We start from the raw sequence: 17,565 nt of genomic DNA, 5'->3' as shown, positions 1-17,565 counted from the left end.
CTATCTGCAGCCGCACTCGTCCACCACCATGTCCTCATAGTGCCTCAGCACCACGTTGTCGTTGTTATCGTAGTAGAGGATGGAGATCGGGGACAGCCTGACGGGGACGCAGCAGGGCTGGGGGGTCCCCTCCGGGTCCAGCGAGTGCACCATGGTTTGGAGGATGGCGTGGTTGGTGCTGTTCAGCTCCGCCGTCAGGGGAAAGGGACATTCGCCCAGGCAGTAATTAGCCATGTAGCCCTGCGGGGCAATGATCCAGTTCTCCCAACCAACGTCGCTGAAGCTGATGTAAAGCCGCCGGGGCTTGCAGAGGTTGCTCGGAGTGACGGGGGTGTAGTGAGCGCTTCTCCTCCTCCTGGAAGCCTTGCACTGCTGCTGGCTGAGGGTCACCACCAGGAGAGAGGTGTCCAGGAAGGAGTCGATGCTGGTGCAGAGGTTCTGCGGCCCCCCACTCGCCGGGGCTGATGCACCATCGCCGCCGCTCACCGCGATCTCCAGGATCAAGCCCAGATTCCTGCTGCGCGTTCTCCAGTCCTTCGCCACCCCGCTCAGGTTGAAGAGGAGAGACTTGTGCAGCTGGGCGAAGGACTGCTCCACCAGCAGCTTTCGGCCGTTCTCGTGGGAGGCCATCCCCCGTAGAGACATCTGGGAGGTTTGGTAGAGCCTCAGCTCAAAAACCTGCCCCTGGCTGGAGGTGTGGTAGGAGTTGTGACTGAATTTGATCTCGAGCCGAGCCATGGTCAAGCGCTCGCCCTCCTCCAGCACGGAGAGGTTAAAGTACAGACGCTTCTGCAGACACAGCAACCTCTGGGGCTGCCCGTTATGAATGAAGTGGCCTGACAAAGAAGGAGAAATAGAGGTGGTGGTCGTTGAACCCTGTTACGCTGAGCGGGATTCAGCCTCCCAGCGCTCCGACTTAAGCTCCTGGCTGCATGGCAAGAGGAAGATGGGGCTGACAGAGGCAGGCAGCCAAGCACGCCTGCAGTCGTTGGATCAAGATGACAAAGCTGCAGTAAGGGCTATCAGCCCAATGGCACAAATGCTAGCCCGGGCTCCAGCCTGCGGCACTGGGACACTACAGCCATTCCAGCATCTCCTCTATTTAACATCTTGGTGCATTATTTTTCCCCAGCTATAAATATCTCCCCCCCCAGGACAGGGGGGGTTGTTGTGGGCACTGGCTGTTTGGGATGGAGGGGAAATGAAGGCAAATAGCAGCAGACTTTAGGAACTGGTAAGCTGCCCATTTTAGCCAGCCCGAGGTTTCCATTGGAAACCTGGAAACACAAGAGAAGCGAGCTCCGTGGTGTCTCAAGACCTAGAGGACACTGACCAAACAGTTCCCAAGTAACTGAGAACGGCTCAGAGAGGCCACAGGCTGAAGCAGCCAGATGTGCCGCATGGTCAGCCAGAGGCATGAGGACAATAAGGAGGAGGGGGGGACACACACAGCCAAATGGCCGAGCATCCCATCGCTGCCCCAAGCTGGGTGCTGGTCTCACTCGCTGCACCCACAGCCCCAGCGGATGGAGGAGCCACGTTACCACTGCCCAGGTGAGGAGTCACCTCCACTGCCGGGAGCCCAAAGGGTCAAGCCAGTCACACAGGATCAAACCGGCATCTCCAGACTGTTAGGTGACTCCAGGACAGAGCCTTACACAGCTCCACACCCTCACCGGCTACCTTGTCTACTGACTCATTTCTAAACCGTAAATAATTATCTACAACATCCAAAGGGACAAGCGTTTACACAGCAGTGATTTCTCCCGGAGACCAATTCTGGGCACTGCCCTGTCTTCCCCCAGCCTCTCCTACCTACACCCAAGAGACAGAAAAGGAAGGACTGGAGCAAAGCCTCCCAGCCCAGAGATCAGAGGGGCTTCCAAAAGACAGGACCCAAACCACGGCGTTTCTGTACCTTGGTCAGCGAAGACACGGATGATGTTCCCAGGGACATTAAATTCCTCCACCCTACAGGCATCCACCAGGTCCTTGTTTGTAGAAGGCAGCGTCTTTCTCTTCTGGAAGATCCGCCAGAGCACAGACGGCACAGGAACGGGGGTTTTTGGGCTGGGCTTGGCGCTCAAACCCAAGGATTTTAAGAGTAAACTTTCCTGCAAACTTAACTCCATCCCCAGAACCATGCTAAGGAGAGCCCAGGCGAGGCTGGCTTTAAAGCTGGGGAGAAGCTGCATTGCTCTGCTCTCCTTCCTGCAGACAAAGAGCAGCCTGGGCTGGGGACCTGAAGACAGGGGCCAGGGGGTGTTGATTGCCTGATTGGAGCCTTTGATCTAGTTAGTGCTCAATTAGCCCAGAGGGATTCCCAGGATTGGGCAGAGGGTGTGAATGGTCCCTCCAGGCTTCCCAGGACCTGTTAACCCTTTGAGGCTGCATGGCAGGAGGGCAGCTGCTCTCCTCTCTCAGAGCTCCTACAATTTCTCCCACATCTCCACACCATCAAGGTCCAACCACAGTCCTTGGTGGCAGGGAAGAGGCTGTTCTTCCCCACACAAAGCTGCTGGCAAGTCCAGCGCTGCTCCCATCCACTGTGGACATCCCGCCCAGATCCAGGAGGCGGCACTGACCAGGATCTCCTCTTGCTCCCTCCTCCCAAATCTGCTTTTTTTCCCTCCCCAATCACAGCATCCAACACCTCTCTCTTTAAGGCCATCAACTTCCAGCACCCCAAATCTTCACTCAGCTCCCTGTCGCACACACCACCCTGCCCACAAGACACGCAGCCCCAGGGCCAGCACGAAAAAGACATCAGCACGCACCCCCAGCACAGGGTCCCTGCCCCAGCCAGGCAGAGGGAACTCCATGGTCTCCCCCTTTGCACAGCCCCTTTCTAGCCATCACAGCAAAACTGCAGGCAGCATATCCGACGTTACACGCACACAATACTGGCCAACGGGTTACCCAGCTAAATGTTGAAGCCTGGGCAAGTTGGTACTATAAAATTCAGTTTACCCCCACACGTGCTGACTAGGTACTGCCATTACCCCAACTCGGCACCATCGCTGCCCCAACTTTCCTATGACCGAGCAGAAAGAGGCCTGGGATATCAGTTCCCTTCATTTCCTTCTTCCTGCAAATCCCGCTTGAAAGCCAAGGAACTAAAGCACTGAGATGCACCCCTCTGAAACCCTGCTAGGTGATGACAAGTGAGAAGGTGACAGATCCTACCCCAGCTTGGGACAGTTTCCATCAGCCCAAGTCACGTTTTGCTTTCTGTTTACCAAGGAACTTTCCCTGGGGCTCTCACAAGGAGCCTGGAGTTGAATCAATATGACAGACCAAACAAGGGGAAAAAAAAAAACAAACAAACCACCAAACCAAACAATTAACCACCCTCTGATGCCTGGAATTAATGCCCTGAATCCCCCACCTCCACTGCCTGTTGTTCCCAGCTGGGACAGAGCTCCACGTCCCAGGGAGGACCCAGGAGCTGTGGGTCCTGGCCCTGCGAGAGAAGAGCTGCAAGGCTTAGGGTTGGTGCTGCCTGGAAAACCAACACGGGGAGCAGATACTATTTGTTCTTTACTTGAGCAAGCAGACATTGCTGGGTGAGAGTCTAGAGATCCCTCAGCAAGGGACCCTGCAGGTCTGGGACTGGCTTTTTAAGCAGTTGTAAGACTTACATAGGCTTTTTAAGCAATTTAAATTGCCTGGCCCTCATCCTGCAGGACAAGAGGCTGGAATAATGCTCCAGGGCTGGGTTTCCAGGCAGACCTGCACATAGGAACCGTGCTGTGCCTCCAGCTATCTGTGGGCAGCTCCATATTAGTGATTCCTCCTGAGGAGGAAGGCTCAGAGGTGCACTGCATCACCTCTCTAGTCCCTGCTTGGCAGCTAGAGAAGAGCTGGCTTTGGGCTCCCCTCGCCTGGGACGGCGATGCCAATGGAAGAGAGGATGTTTCCCACCCCGGTTTGATGCTGGGTCCGAGGACCCTTCAAGGGCCTGAGGAAGGGTCGGTGAGAGGGTCCAACGGTAAAGACAGGGGAAATCACAAAGGGACTGAGAGTAGCCGAGGGATGGAGTGACAGAAGAAACACCAGGGGACCTAAAGCCAGCTCCAAATCCTACCTGGACCAGCAAAGCCACCAGCCTCTCAACTGAACCAGCACGGACTGGCTGCAGAAAGCACATCAGCATCAGGTGAAGCCTGGTCACAGGCAAGCCCCAGGAGGGGCCTGATCCTGTCAGTGGCATCTATTCCCCAGCTCCAGGCAGGGGAGGAAGGGGTATCAGGGATGAAGTTCTCCTTGTGCCTTTCATTTGCTGGGTTTGAGTGTAGGGTCCCGGGTCAGTCCCCAGATCCAGCCAGGCTGCCCAGGCTGCAGCAGCCACGCTTCCCTTATAACCGCTTGTCTTTTACAAGTCCATTCTTCAGGTGCATCCTGTGAAAAAGAACACAGCAGACAGTGAGCCTTGGTCTCCACACTGACTCTCCCTCCCTTACTTTCACAGATCACTGCTGAGGTCAGACCTGTCTTGACAGGCTCGCGCAGACAATTTGTCCCCAGTCAGCCAGACCTGCTCTGTGGGATCCAGCACCTTGCCAGACTTGGTGTTCACCACATGAAGTGCAGATGCTGCTCAGAAAGAACAGCCTCAAGCAAAGAGCCAGTCCTACAGAGTGAGCAGGGGAAGGGGTGGGTGAGGATTCACGGGACAGAAAGATGGAGGGACACACCACAATGCCTAGGCATGGAGATACAAAGTCCTTCCCAATACCTGCAGCAATGCTTTATATTCTGTGTCAAGGCATCCTGCTCTTCCATCTTCCAGCCCAGTGGTGAACCCTTTGACAATGGCTCCAGTGCCCTGGGAGCTCTGCCAGCACCCCCTCCCCTAGTCCACAGATACTGTACATGTGTCATCCCCCCCTGCCCACATACCCTTCTTTCAGAGCATTGGGCAGCCGCAGTCCAGCCTCTTTCTTCTTGGCCGTTGTGGTTTTCTTGCCGTCCTCCACGTCATACTCACGCACATCATTCACCTCTTGCATCTGCCCCATCAGCACCTTGGCCACAAACAGGATGATGTACTGTGGGGTGAGAAACACCATCAGCCACAAGCTCCAAGGCTTAGAGCCGTTCCGCCTAACCTACTCACCCCCATTTGCTAAGTGGGAGCTTTCTCTGCTGTCCTCGACCCCAAGAAAGGCAGGGCAGATCTCTCCGGGATGACCAAAGCCCTGGGACGTGGTCAATGACCTGCAACTACTCATAACTGACTTCATCCCCACAGGATGATAAACTCAGATGTTACCCTGCCCTGCCCAGGGTTGAGCCTGCTGACATGAGCCCTCCACGTCCACCCTTTTCACCCCCTTCCCAAAGCTTCAGGGGATGCCAGAGCATTTACACCCACATCAAGTTCCAGCCTGCCCCAATTGCTGTTATCGCTCCCTCTCCACAGACCCCTGGGGTGCGAGACGGTCTGAATTCCAGTGCAGAGCAGCCCCCCCCCCGCCCCGGGCACTGACAGAGGTTTCCCTCCTCCCCTCCAAGCCATCCCCCGAGTCCTCCGAATCCTCCTCCATCCCTGCAGTCCCCCCCAGCTGCCCCCAAGACAAGCAGGGAGCCAGCGCCATGCAGGAGCAGCAGAGGAGGGAGAAGCTAGCGTAGGGGTTGCTGAGCTCCCCCTACTCACCAGAAACCAGTAGATGTTCATCAGAGTGAGGACAAGGAGCAGAGCATTGAAGAAGAAGTAGAAGGGGATATTAGGGACCAACTGGAGGCTGGAGTAGCAAGTGGCGTAGAGCACCTTGAGGGGAAACCAGTAGAGACGGAACCAGAACCTGCCAGGGCAGAGGGAGCAGGGTGGGTTTATCGGCCCACAGGGATCCCAGGAGAGACACGAGACCCAGCGCAGCTTCCCCCAGCACAACCCCCTGCCTGCAGGCAGCCCTCACCAGCTCCCCTTGCACCCGGCAGTCCCTGCTCTTGGCATCTGGCTTGGGTTTACAGGTCTGGCTCTAGACAGGACTTCACACAGACCCCGTGAAAGGGCAGCTATTGAAGGGAGAAAATACAATTCCTATGGGTAGAAAAGGCTTGGCACCAGCGGCAGGGCAGAGAAAGGGCTTTCTCAGGGTAGAGAAGCAGGTCTACGCTGCAGATTACCTCAACTGGATGGGAGACAGGAGGGAAATATAACTGGAAGGTTTTCTTAGTCCCGTGCACCCCTAGTTTATCACTAAAAACCCTTCCCTCAAATTGAGAGCTCTTGTTGCCACCGCTGCTTTTCAGAGCAGCCTGCGGAGAGGGTGGAAGGAAAGAAAGGAACAAGTGAGGAGCGACAACCTGCGAGTTACCCATCTCTATTCTTCATCTTTGTTTTCCTCCAGCCTTGCCCTGAGAGGAACAGCAAAGCTGGAATCTGGGACAGCCCTAAGTCCTGTTTTCTTCTTGCAAAAGTGCTTCTTACTGCTAAAACCAAGCGAGTGGGAAAATGGAAACAGGTCCTCCTCCCCTGGGGTCATTTGTCATGCTGCAAGTGAGATTTCACAGGCACTTCTGTGGTGACAGACGGCACAGTGACTACAGAAGGATTCCAAGCCCAGCATGGGGTCAGGCTCTGCGGGAACCTCTTCCCAAATAGTTTTTGAAAGGGCTGGTTCCCATGCACACAAACCCAGCCGGCTGTACCCCGAGGCACCAGGGGGATTGCAAAAGCTGGCAAGGACAGATGGAAGTGGGATCAGGCAAACTCACCAGCTGACGCTGAAGGTGAGGCAGCCAATGTTGGAGATGATGTCGTTGAGGCGATGATAGACTCCCCCCCGGTGCTTGAAGTAGACGTTGAGCTTGGTGAATTCCAGCTGCACGTCATTGACGTCGTGCAGGAAGAGCACGAGGATGCCCACGTTGTGGTACCTGTAGGACAAAGGGGAGCAGGGAGGGAGACGTGTGGGGGTTGATGTTAGCACCCAACACCCATGGTCCATCACACTGGGAGCAGACAGATTCCCTGAATAATCCAGACAACCAGACCTGGTAGCAGGGTGGGTCTGGCACTGGGCAATGGCTCATAAGCACTGGGATTGCTGCAATAGCATAGAGGCAGGGGAGAATCCACACCAACCCAGCAAGAGTCCTCCTGCTACATGCCCGTGAGATGCACGTGAGCACAGAAAGGCTGCGGCTTTTGCTGCGTAGCTGCCCAAGGCTGGCCCGGGACGTGTTGCAGAGGGACAGTGTCAGAGCCAGGGACCTCACCTGAAAGCGTAGGAGAAGGCTATGAGGGTCAGCGTGACCACATGGTGGAGAAGCATGACAATGGAGTCTTTGCGCCATGTGTCCATGTAGGCGGTGGCATAGATGGAGTGTCCGTAGAAGCTGCACTGCAACAGGTAGGCGATGGCGATGTCCGTGGGCACATCCATGCCTTTCTTCCAGTCTGGGGTGGGACAAAAGACACCCGGGTGAACGCAGAGCCGCGAGCGCAGAGCTTCCATCAACAGCAGAGAGACGGGAGCGCAAACAGTGGGGAGCAAGCAGCAGAGCTGCCCCAAGCAGCCCCAGCACTTTGCTGTGCTCAGGTGCTCCAGCTCCCTTTCAGGAGGTCATCACAGATGCAAAGGAGGCAAAGGCTGGAAGGGAGCCCAGCTATCCTGGCTCCCAAACTCTGCCTTTGGCATTAGACCCAGTCCCTCTCCCAGACCTAAGGGAGAAACCTTGATTTACTTCTCTCCTACTTGAACTACTCAATCCCATTCCCCTCCAAAGCTGACACATCCCAGCCCCTGCTCTCTGCAATAGCCACTAGGTGACTCTCTCTGTAGCAAAATGAACAGAGACAGCCTGTTGTGCCCTTTCTGTACCCACAGCATCACAGAAAAGGCAATTTAGAGGTTCAGTCTTCTCTTTTGCTCACCCCAACTCCCGTTCCCTTGTTCAACCCAGGCATCCTGCGAATCTGGATATCCTAATCCATACCCACTTCCCCCTGGTTCTTACTGTACCGTAAAAGACGGATGGTGGGTCATAGAAGAAGGGGTAGTCAGTGAAGAAGAGCAGGTAGATGCCATATGACCAGGATAACGTGTAGAAAAGCAGCTTCCAGGCACTCTCAGGCATCTTGGCAGCATCTTTCGGCTGCAAGTTGCACCACTCCCCGAAGGGCTGCAAGGAAAGGGGAGAAGGATCATCACACAGGGCAAAAAGAAAGGTCCTGGGGAGCCCAGGGCAGAGTTCACCAAATCTCCAAGAGAACCGAGCGCTGCATGATGCGTGCACTGCCACTACCAGACGGGGCAAAACCAGGGTCACAAACCCCATTTTTTCTGGCCTTCTTTACAGCACAAATAAGGAGGTCAAAGAGGCTCTAGAGAGAGCCTGAAGCAGGGAAAAACATGAGGCTAGAGATCCTTCCACTCAGCTTTGGCCACACTGGAAAGCTGTGAAAGCAAAGCCTCGTGGAAAAGGCAGAAGCCTACGGCATGCGTCCCACAGTCTGGGCACCACTCCATCACCCTCCCTCCAGGAGCAGGGCTGACCACAGCTGGCTTTTGCAGAACAGAGTCAATAACTAATAAAATAAAAATCAAGTCCTAGCTGCACTAGGAAACCCAGAAGAGGAAGCTGTAACAATACTATCCTGTGCATACGGAGCTTGCAGCGCTGCCAACTCCCGGAAAAGAGCGTTTCAGCTGAGGAAGCAAAGGCTCCTAAACACGCAGCCGCTGCTGTACCCAACCAGCATGGCACAAGACTCCCCTGCACGGGGAACCAGTGTTGGAGGGGGCCAGATTTGCAGGTAATGAGTCAGTAAAGGCTGGGGCACCGGCTCCTCTTGCTCTCTCACACCTTCCCATGCTCACCCACATTCCCAGCAGCTTTTTCAGCTGACCAGCACTGAAAAGCTGCTGGTTTTTCCCCCGCTGTGGTTTGCAGCAGCCCTCCCACCTGTCAGGACTCAGAAACAGGAGGCAAAGCCTCCCCAAATATGGCCAAAGCGAGGGAAGGGAGGACGAGCAGTTCTGCAGGCTGCTCACACTCATCAGAACGAAACTTTCTCACCCCAAGTTCCCCACGCTCCCAAGGATGACGAGCACTGCCCAGCTCTCCCAACACTCGTGTTCTGTGACAGTGAGAGCTGGGCCACTGAAGGTAGGGACAACTTGGAAATCATAGGAAAAGCAAAGCCCCAGCATTAAACAGCCTCAGCTGCTCAGGAGTAAAATGGAGCAGCCCTTCGTCTCAGACGGTGCGGTGGAGAGTGAGCGATGCTGCACGCTGAGCGTGCCCTTAGCTCAGCCAGGGCTCCGGGCATGGATTTTTTTTCCCTCTGTGGCAGCTGAGCAACGCCAGGCACCGTTTCTGCTTCTCATCACAAGCGTGACAGAGCCGTATCAGCCCAGCCGACCTCCGCAGCCCCCAGCCATGGCTGCAGGGGAGCAGTCAATGCAGGGGAGTGTTGCTCAAGGTCCAGAGGGAATCATTGCTGGCTAAAACACAGATAACACCCAAAGCCCCCCCCCCAGCTGACAGCTCCCCAGGGAGAGACCAGATAAACTCGAGATGAAAACAAAATGCCTGCAAAGTAACCGTACCCTGCCCCAGGTCAGCACTTTCTGCAGCCGGCGCTCGGCTCCCCGATGCTCAAAGGCTATATTAAGGCCCCAGCTGTCCCCAGGCGGTGGCTGGTCTGGCTTTTAGCCCCTCTCTGCATCAGATTTTCAAAGGACTCCGCTCCAAGCATTGTTCCAGCCCAAAAGTGCTTTGTTCTAAGGTCCGAATTTCCCAGCGCTGGTCAGACCTGGAAGCACCAGCCCCACAAACGTCTGCCAAGTTGTCCGTATCCCCCCCAGCTAGAGAGGCACAGCTCCGGCCTCCCGCTACGCATCTCACATTCAGAGCATGGCCGTCCTCATTGAGACCAGGAACACGCTGCTGCCAAGGCTTCTTCCAACAGGAGCCACGGTAGGAAAAAGAGGAGGAAGCTTGAAGGGTGAATAAATAATGCAGAGACAAAGTCCTGAGCCCAGAAAGCATGAATTATTTGTGTCTCCATAGAGTGGAGCACAGAAGCAGCTCAGATATGGGGAACAGCTCACCATGCTACCACGACAGCAAGCTGGGGCTGAATTTAGGATGCTGAGCTCAGCCTCAAATCCCTGTCGCAGCCTTGCTGCCGATCACCAGCCAAATCATTTGCTTCTTCCCTGCGCCTCGGTTCCCTACCTGCAAAGGGGAAACGACACCGCTTTTTTACCCCAGGCAGGCAGAGCTGATGACAAGGACCATCACACGAGGGGCAGGCACGTACTACTGAGACGACCTGCATTTTGTGGACACTCGGACCCTCGGCAGAGATGGTAGCAGTGCAGCAAATTGCCACTGTGAGCCTGATGAACAGTCCACTGCAGGCATGGCAGCAGCTCCCAGTCTGGAGCAAAAGCAAAATCCAGGGAAGGGCTACCCCACTCCAGCTTGTGGGGGCTAATGCTCAGGGAGGTTTTAGCCCTCGCTGCGTATCTGGTTAATGACAAGTCCTGGAGAGAGCCCTCCTTCTCCCTTAAATAGCCACGGGGCATCTCAGACTGTACCCTGAGCACTACAGAAATGGGAGCTGGCTCTGGAGCAGACACAGGGAAGGATCAGAAGAGAACCAGCATCACGCAGGGGGCTGGGGGGGGACAAATTAACATCCCTTGGCGGGGGGTCCCACCAAAACCTGGACCGCTTGCACGGGGAAGCGCAAGCCCAGGAGATGCACAGACCAGCCCCGCACCACGCAGGAGGTGCATCTGCCCTCTCCCTGGGGGTGGGAGATGGACAAGGTGGTGGGATGTCCTCCCATCACCCGGCTGCCGTTCCCACGGCAACGGTGCAGAGATGCCTGTTGCTACGGGTGACGGGTGCTGCGGCGGGAACAGCAGATCTGGCTCCGGCTGAAAGAGCCCAAGGCTCTTGGCAAGTGATGTAATGGGGCTTCGCTTAAAGGGCAACTGGCTCTTCCTCCCTCCTCCTCCTCCTCCTCCATTACCCCCACGCAAACCTTCACAGGCATCTTCTGATTCACTTGTAAAATTAACTGGGGACTGTTCCCCCGCAGCACCCTCTCGGCACGACCTCGGGGGCCGGGGGAAGAAGCAAAGCCGTGGGTGAGAGCGCGCTGCGAGAGCGGTTTGGAGCTGGAAAGAGAAACCGAATGGAAACCGTCACTGCCCACAGCTCCGCTGAAGTGTCAAAAAAATACTCACAGCAAAAAGCAAACACATGCTCTCTCCCTTTTTACAGCCTCCGGCACTAGAGGAAAGCAGCCAGTTCCCTTAAATCTACAACCGGCTAAAGCAGCAGGACACGAGTCCTTCCAGCAACCCGGCAGGCTTGCAGTGATGGGTTATGAATCGAGGCTTGTTACAGAGGAATTGTATCCCCCCGACCGCCCCCACCGCCTCTGCCACCTCCCCAGCCTAGAGACAAGGGCCCGGCCAAATCCCAGCCATGCCGCGTCTGGCTTCTGGGCACAACGAGTTCCCCAGAGGGACACAAAGGAATGGCTGGCACGAAGCATCCTCAGCCCAGGGAACTGGCAGCTTTACATCAGCTTTTACTCAATGCAGATGATAATGATGAGCAAGCAGAGCTCCAATTCAAAACCTGGCCACAACCGACAGCTACTGCCCCTTCCGCGGCGGTGGCACAGCTCCCCGCAGCACGGTGCGTGCCTCCTCAGGGCTGTGACGGTGCCTTTCCACCCCAAGGGACTACGTCCCCTCCGTACCCAGCCTGGACGCTGCTCCCGGACCCGCTGACACATCAGGGATGGAGCACAGAGCCTGCAGAAGGGAAGAGCCGGTTCTCTGAACCCAAAGAAATGAGTCTCCTGGAGCCTGTGGACCCAAGTGCAGTGGCTGTCACCCCACTAAGAAAGGGGAACGAACTGAGCACAGCATGAAGAGATCCGGCTCTCATTGCTCCGTCCCTACACCAGGCAGCGAGCTGCTCGGTGCCTCAGTTTCCCTGCCCGCACAGCAGCTAAGACACTGGGCAGCTTCATGAGGCTCTGAACGACGCTTTCCAGATAAACATGTAGGAAAAAAAGGCGCTATGACAATAGCAACAAACCAACAGACGTTATTTCTTCCTTGGTTCCTCTGCAAGCAGTAAAATTTGCCCCTAAGAGAGAAAAGCAATAGAAGACACTCTTTGAAGACAAGACACAGCTGCCCACAGGGTGCTGCGGGGGCTGAATAACCTCCTCATGCCTGACTGCTGACACAGCGGCACAGGGAGAGCAGCCCCCGCTCCGAGGCGCAACAGCGCAGCTTCATTCCTGGGGTGAAGAAAAGACCCATTGTTGTGGCTTTCTCCCCTTGAGTTTCCAGGGTTTTTGCTTCAAACTGGCGGGCAGAGCACAGCGGGACGAGCCGAGGAAACGGCGGTGCAGCAGAGCCTTCTCCCACCCCTGGGCTCGGTCGGTGTCCTCTGCTCTCAGCAGAGATTGTCTTGGGTGGCCAGTTTTTGGGACAGTGATAATTCCCCCCCAGCTTCAAGTCACAAGCCCAGTGCTGGGGCTCGGAAAAACAAGTCTTGACAATACCGTAGGGTGGAGAAAAGTTGCAAAAACCACTGAAAGGGATAATAGGGACCCTTGCTTTCCAGCTTCCATATCCTTCCTGGGGCTATACTGTATCACTCACCTAGAAACGCTGCTTTCCAGAGCACATTTTTCAATTTACACAACGCTTTTCCTTGCAGAGGACACTGCGATGTCCTACAAATTTTGACACCACTAAGAGAGCAAGCTGACTAGTGTCTGGGCCAAAAATGGAAAACATTTACCCACTGCAGAGAAAAGGCAGACAGCCGTTAAGGACAGAGGTGATACCTGACGAACATCACCAGATTCAGAGGCAGCTTTCATACAGAATGGATTTTGCTCACTGACAGACTTACACTTAGCTGACTTTGGGGACTTGAATTCCCAGCAGCAAAGGCTCAGGGTAGTTTAGGGCCGCAAGTGTCTGCCTAGGCTTGCCACAGCTATTCTGGATCATCTTTGTGCATGAATCCAGGTGTGCTCTTAGTTTTATCTGTTCAAGTTCACTGCACGGCTCAAGACCTGCTTGGGAAAGGAGACCTGCTAGCACAGGCTTGCGGAGCTCCAGGCATTTCACCAAGCCTTTCCCAAGTGGAGCTGCCTGGTCCTATTCCAACAGTGCTTGGCCTCGGCACTGCTGGGCTCAGCTGCCCTCCAGGATGTTTCACTAATGCAGAGATGCTCAGGTTGCTGCTTTTTAATCAAACTCCACAGAGCCTGGCTGCAGCCGCTCTCCACGCAGGGGACACACCAAGGACGGTGGCTTTCAGAGACCAGTGGAGCTCAGACACTAACTGTGGCAGGAGGACAGGGGCACACGCACCAAGGAGGCTTCCAGGGATGGGAACACTTGCCTAGAACCAGCTTGGTCTTCATTTCTGAAGGCAGTCTGCAGCTCCAGCAAGCTCGTACAATCAGACATGGGCTGGGTATCATTCACGTTTGTGCACTCAGAAGTCAAGGGGACAAAGAGCAGAAGCTCTCAGGGCAGACCCCAGAGAGGAAGGATACCTCCCTCTGCCCTTTGCAGAGATGCCTGTGCCCCCAGTATAGCTGGCTTTGGAGGGTCTTTCCCTACCTAGTAATCCACATTTGCTCAGCTAACTGGGATCCTTCCTACACCAAAAAAACTCCTTTCCGAATTTGCACCAAATAAGGATTCTGTGAAGGAGCAGCAACAGGCCAAAAATTATCTTTGCCCTAAGGATGATGGAAAAACCACATCTATGCACAGGCACTAGCCTAGCTGTTTTAACAGGTGAAAGTCCACACTTTCAAATCCTAACCAACCCCCCCATCACAGGAACAACCTTTACCACTTTTTCAACCCAACTGTGAGACCTTCTGTGACAAAGATGTTGCAGGCTAAATGCTGCTGCAGTCCTCAAAGAGAGCGAGGATCCTACCTTCTCTTCTCTCGATCCCAATGACAAAAACAGGGCCATGCAGATAGCACAGGAAGAGGTATATGGCTTTAACGCACTCATTTCTCAGAGGAGCGGTCACAGCCAGAGCTAAGTAAGGTGCACTTTACACTCCAAGCTTCAAGGCCTTGTGGTAAGAGTCGCTTCCTCTTCAGATGCAGAGAATCACAATCCAAGTGGCAAGATTTATTATTTATGAACAACACGCAGGAAGGTAGCGTTCTCCAGACACTGAGTGGATTCATTTTTTATAACTGTGAGTGTTTCAGTTCTTGCAGGGAACCTGAAGAGATTCAAAATGAGTAAGGATACTCTCTGAGTCTGCACGGGGAAGCAAAGTCCTGACCATGGGAGAAGTTTCCTCCCAGGGTTAAACAGGAGGTCTTTTTTCTCCCTGACTTTCCTCCTGAACGACCCTGGCTCCACTGCTGCCCGTACAGGGGCCATGCAGGACAAACTGATTTCCTAAATACTACCAGAGGTTTTAGAGGAAAGCCACAACCTCCATCTTTCCCCATAGCAACTCCAGCAGAATAAACAGAGAAAAGCTTCAGATCCTTTTAAAATACATATATGGACAGAGTTGTGTCTCTCCCTACTGCTACCCTTCCACCTATCTGCTGGGAGAAACTGATGCTATCACAATTTCGCTCAGCATCTCATCACTATAACACATGCAGATGTAGCCACAAGAACCGGCTCCGATCAACCCCCCTCGCTCTTCTGCAATTACGAGTGTGACCCATTTCTCCGAAAGGAACAATACCTCGGCACTCGTAGGAGCTGCCAAGCATCCTCCGAGGGCACTGAGCAGACTCCACAGCCCTAAGAGCTTTTTTCACGCTCTGATCACCGCTCCCTCTGTAAAGGTGAGCCTTACACAATGAGAAACTGGAGCACAAAAGAAATTACCTCCAATTTGTTATAATAGACCTAAGGCTACCTCTGTTCAACCCACTCCCAGCGTCACCAGGTGCTGTACGCTGCCCATCGGTAGCCACAGGCAGGCAGCAGTGCAGCTAACAAGGAGAAATTCAGTCCTACACAAAAAGCCAGCATGTTACCTTGCCTACATGCCACTTTAGCAGCTTCAAATGACTCCAGAGGACTTAGACTGGAACCTTGTACAAGGTCAAGATCCACCTCGCATTACTGGATAAGCAAAGCCAGCTCTGAGCAGCAAAGGAAGAGCCACTTTAAAGGCAGGCTCAGCAGCAGATAGGGTAGAGAGGGGACAGCAGTGACTCCCGATAGCCTAATTATGGGATGCAAGGCAGCTGTCTTCAATCTGTGAAGCAGCCTCCAAAAAGCGGTTCACCCAGGAAACAAGGCCTGTCCCACCCAGCTGCAAAGAACCACACACGCTCCTGCAGCTACTCAAGGCCTCATGCCACCATACTCAGGGGTAGGTGAGAGAAGGGTTGTCTCTGCATCCCTGAGAGCCGAGGGCTATCTATCCCCGACCCAAAACACGACATCTCCGTCGCTCCTGCCTTTCCAGTCCCATCAAGGCCAGGGTAATTGCAGAGCAAAGCGCACAGCATCTCTCTAGGAAAGCGGCGTGGAAAAAAAATCGCCTCTGCTGGGACTGAGCCATCAGAAGGAGAGGGGAGGTCTTATTTCATTACGTACGCTTTTCACAGAGAGATATTAAGCAGAGCTGCTCTTCGCTCCCGGGGATGTCCTGCTCATCCTATCCCTTAAAGTACTGTATTAGCGAGGAGGGGACAACCCGGCCAGCAAACCCGTTGGGAGGCCGTGAGGGTTGGATGCTCGCATCCCTGCATTCCCCACGCTCGGGAGAAGGTCAGCCCAGCACTGCAGTACAGCAGTTATCCCCGCGCCATCCTCTCCACCGCCGCGCCGGGGAGGGAGAGCGGGGAAGGACATTTTTCATGCAAACCACGGATGACACGCAGAAATGCCGTCCTCTTCTCCCCCCACGGAAGAAATAAACCCCCAGACCCTCCCGGGGTGCAGCTAAGGGGACTGGGGAAAGGGGAGAGAGCTCTCCCGGTGCAGCGGGATGCTCGCTCCTCCAGGATGCGGCCCCGGGGGAAAGGAGAACGGGCTTTCCCCATCCAACCCGTCCCCGGGGTGGAGGAGAGGAGCCCTCCCGTACCACGGGCGTCCCCGGGGGGTACGTGTGTGTGTCCCCCCCCGGTCCCCGTCCCTCCCCGGCGGTAGGGACTGACCCCAAAGAGCCTGCGGGCGGCGGCGCGGCGCAGCACGGTCCATCCGAGGGCGCAGAGTCCGCAGAGCAACACCTCTCCCCAACCCAGGTAGGCGTTTTCGGTCCAGGTCTGTCGCGATAGTTCCCAACCGCAGTCTCCGCAAGCCTTTATCGCTTCCGTCAAACTCCCGTAACCTCGTTTCAGCAGTTGCCCGTAACCGGGCATAGGTTCGGGAGCCGGCATGGCGATCCCGCCGCCGGTGTTCAGCTCCGCCCGCCCATGGCCCGGCCGCTGCCCGCCGGCTCCGCGCAGGCTCCCCGGCGGGGCGGGACGGGGGACGGGACTCCCCTCCCCGCCGATACGGGGCCCTAAGAGCCGCCCCCGAAACAACGGGCCGGCCCCTTAGGGGCTCCGCTCGACCCCCCGCTGCCGGGCTGATGGGTGCGATCGGCGGCTGGAGAAGCCGGTTCGGCCCCGCCGGAGGGGAGGGCAGCGTGCCCGCAGGGGAGCGGTGGCTCATTAAGGGCCTGCTAATCAGCGCGGAGGGGGGAGCAGCGGCTCGTTAGGTGCTCGTTAGTCAGCGGAGGCGCTCGCTGAATGAAATTATTTTACGTGCCGAAAAAAATAAAGACAAAAAAAACCACCGCGACCGCTCTCCTGAAGGATGAGCCGCGACGACGGGCTGGAGTCACTCCAGCAGCAACAAGCAGAGACAAAATACTAATATTTCAGTATCAAGAGAAGACAATTGGCGATACAACAGCAGAAAACTGCCCTGCCTGCCAAGGTGCACCCTTTGGGTGGCCGTGGGGGCGGGAAGTTACCCACAACCTTGTCCAACGACCCAGAGCTCCTGCAGCTCTCCACCTTCAAAATGCCCGACTCAACACTGACTCTTAAACGTTATTTCATTTGATTTGCAAAGAGAAACATTTCTCCAGATCTTTCTTTTTTCCATACCTCTCAGCAAAAGCCTCCAAGCAGCAGCAGATTCATCCTTTCCCCACAAAGCAGTTCAGTGGAAAGCAATCAGGTGTTTCCACGCTACCATCACAGCTGAACTGTGGCACCTGCTGCAGTTAAGGCGGCTCTGGAATAATGAGATACACCTGAAGAATGCAAACACACGCTCCCAAAAGGCCACCCCTGATCAAAGACTTGACTGGATGCCTCCTCCAGAAGGCAGGCAGCTTGCACTCGGGCTAGCTGCTGATTCAGATAACAGAAACCTTGTTATGTATATGTTTAAAATTAAAAGCCATATGTCCAGAGTCACACACAGACATTTGGCTCGCTCAGAGAAGCATGAGTTTAAGATGAAGATTCTCCTAAAATACCAACGCTTAAATTGTCTCATGGTAAGTAAGCCACAACAGGAACCTCCGACCAACGGCGCTGGAGCGGCACA

General features: G+C 55.1%; 2 protein-coding genes across 2 annotated transcripts; both read right to left on the bottom strand.

Moving 5' to 3' along the window:
* On the bottom strand, window positions 1-2,144 carry GDF1 (growth differentiation factor 1). The gene is made up of 2 exons (XM_010563243.1): window positions 1,919-2,144; window positions 1-836 (listed from the first exon to the last, which is right to left on the bottom strand). The coding sequence occupies exons 1-2, from the start codon at window positions 2,142-2,144 to the stop codon at window positions 1-3; spliced, it is 1,062 nt and encodes a 353-aa protein (XP_010561545.1).
* Window positions 2,145-4,098: 1,954 nt separating this feature from the next.
* On the bottom strand, window positions 4,099-16,400 carry CERS1 (ceramide synthase 1). The gene is made up of 7 exons (XM_010563242.1): window positions 16,179-16,400; window positions 7,974-8,133; window positions 7,228-7,408; window positions 6,724-6,885; window positions 5,660-5,807; window positions 4,903-5,051; window positions 4,099-4,401 (listed from the first exon to the last, which is right to left on the bottom strand). The coding sequence occupies exons 1-7, from the start codon at window positions 16,398-16,400 to the stop codon at window positions 4,359-4,361; spliced, it is 1,065 nt and encodes a 354-aa protein (XP_010561544.1). The 3' UTR covers window positions 4,099-4,358.
* Window positions 16,401-17,565: the final 1,165 nt, after the last annotated feature.

Source organism: Haliaeetus leucocephalus, unplaced genomic scaffold (genome assembly GCF_000737465.1).
Source record: "Haliaeetus leucocephalus isolate CR32 unplaced genomic scaffold, Haliaeetus_leucocephalus-4.0 Scaffold164, whole genome shotgun sequence".
Classification (NCBI taxonomy): Eukaryota; Metazoa; Chordata; class Aves; order Accipitriformes; family Accipitridae; genus Haliaeetus; species Haliaeetus leucocephalus.
This window is presented reverse-complemented; position numbering and strand designations above follow the sequence as displayed.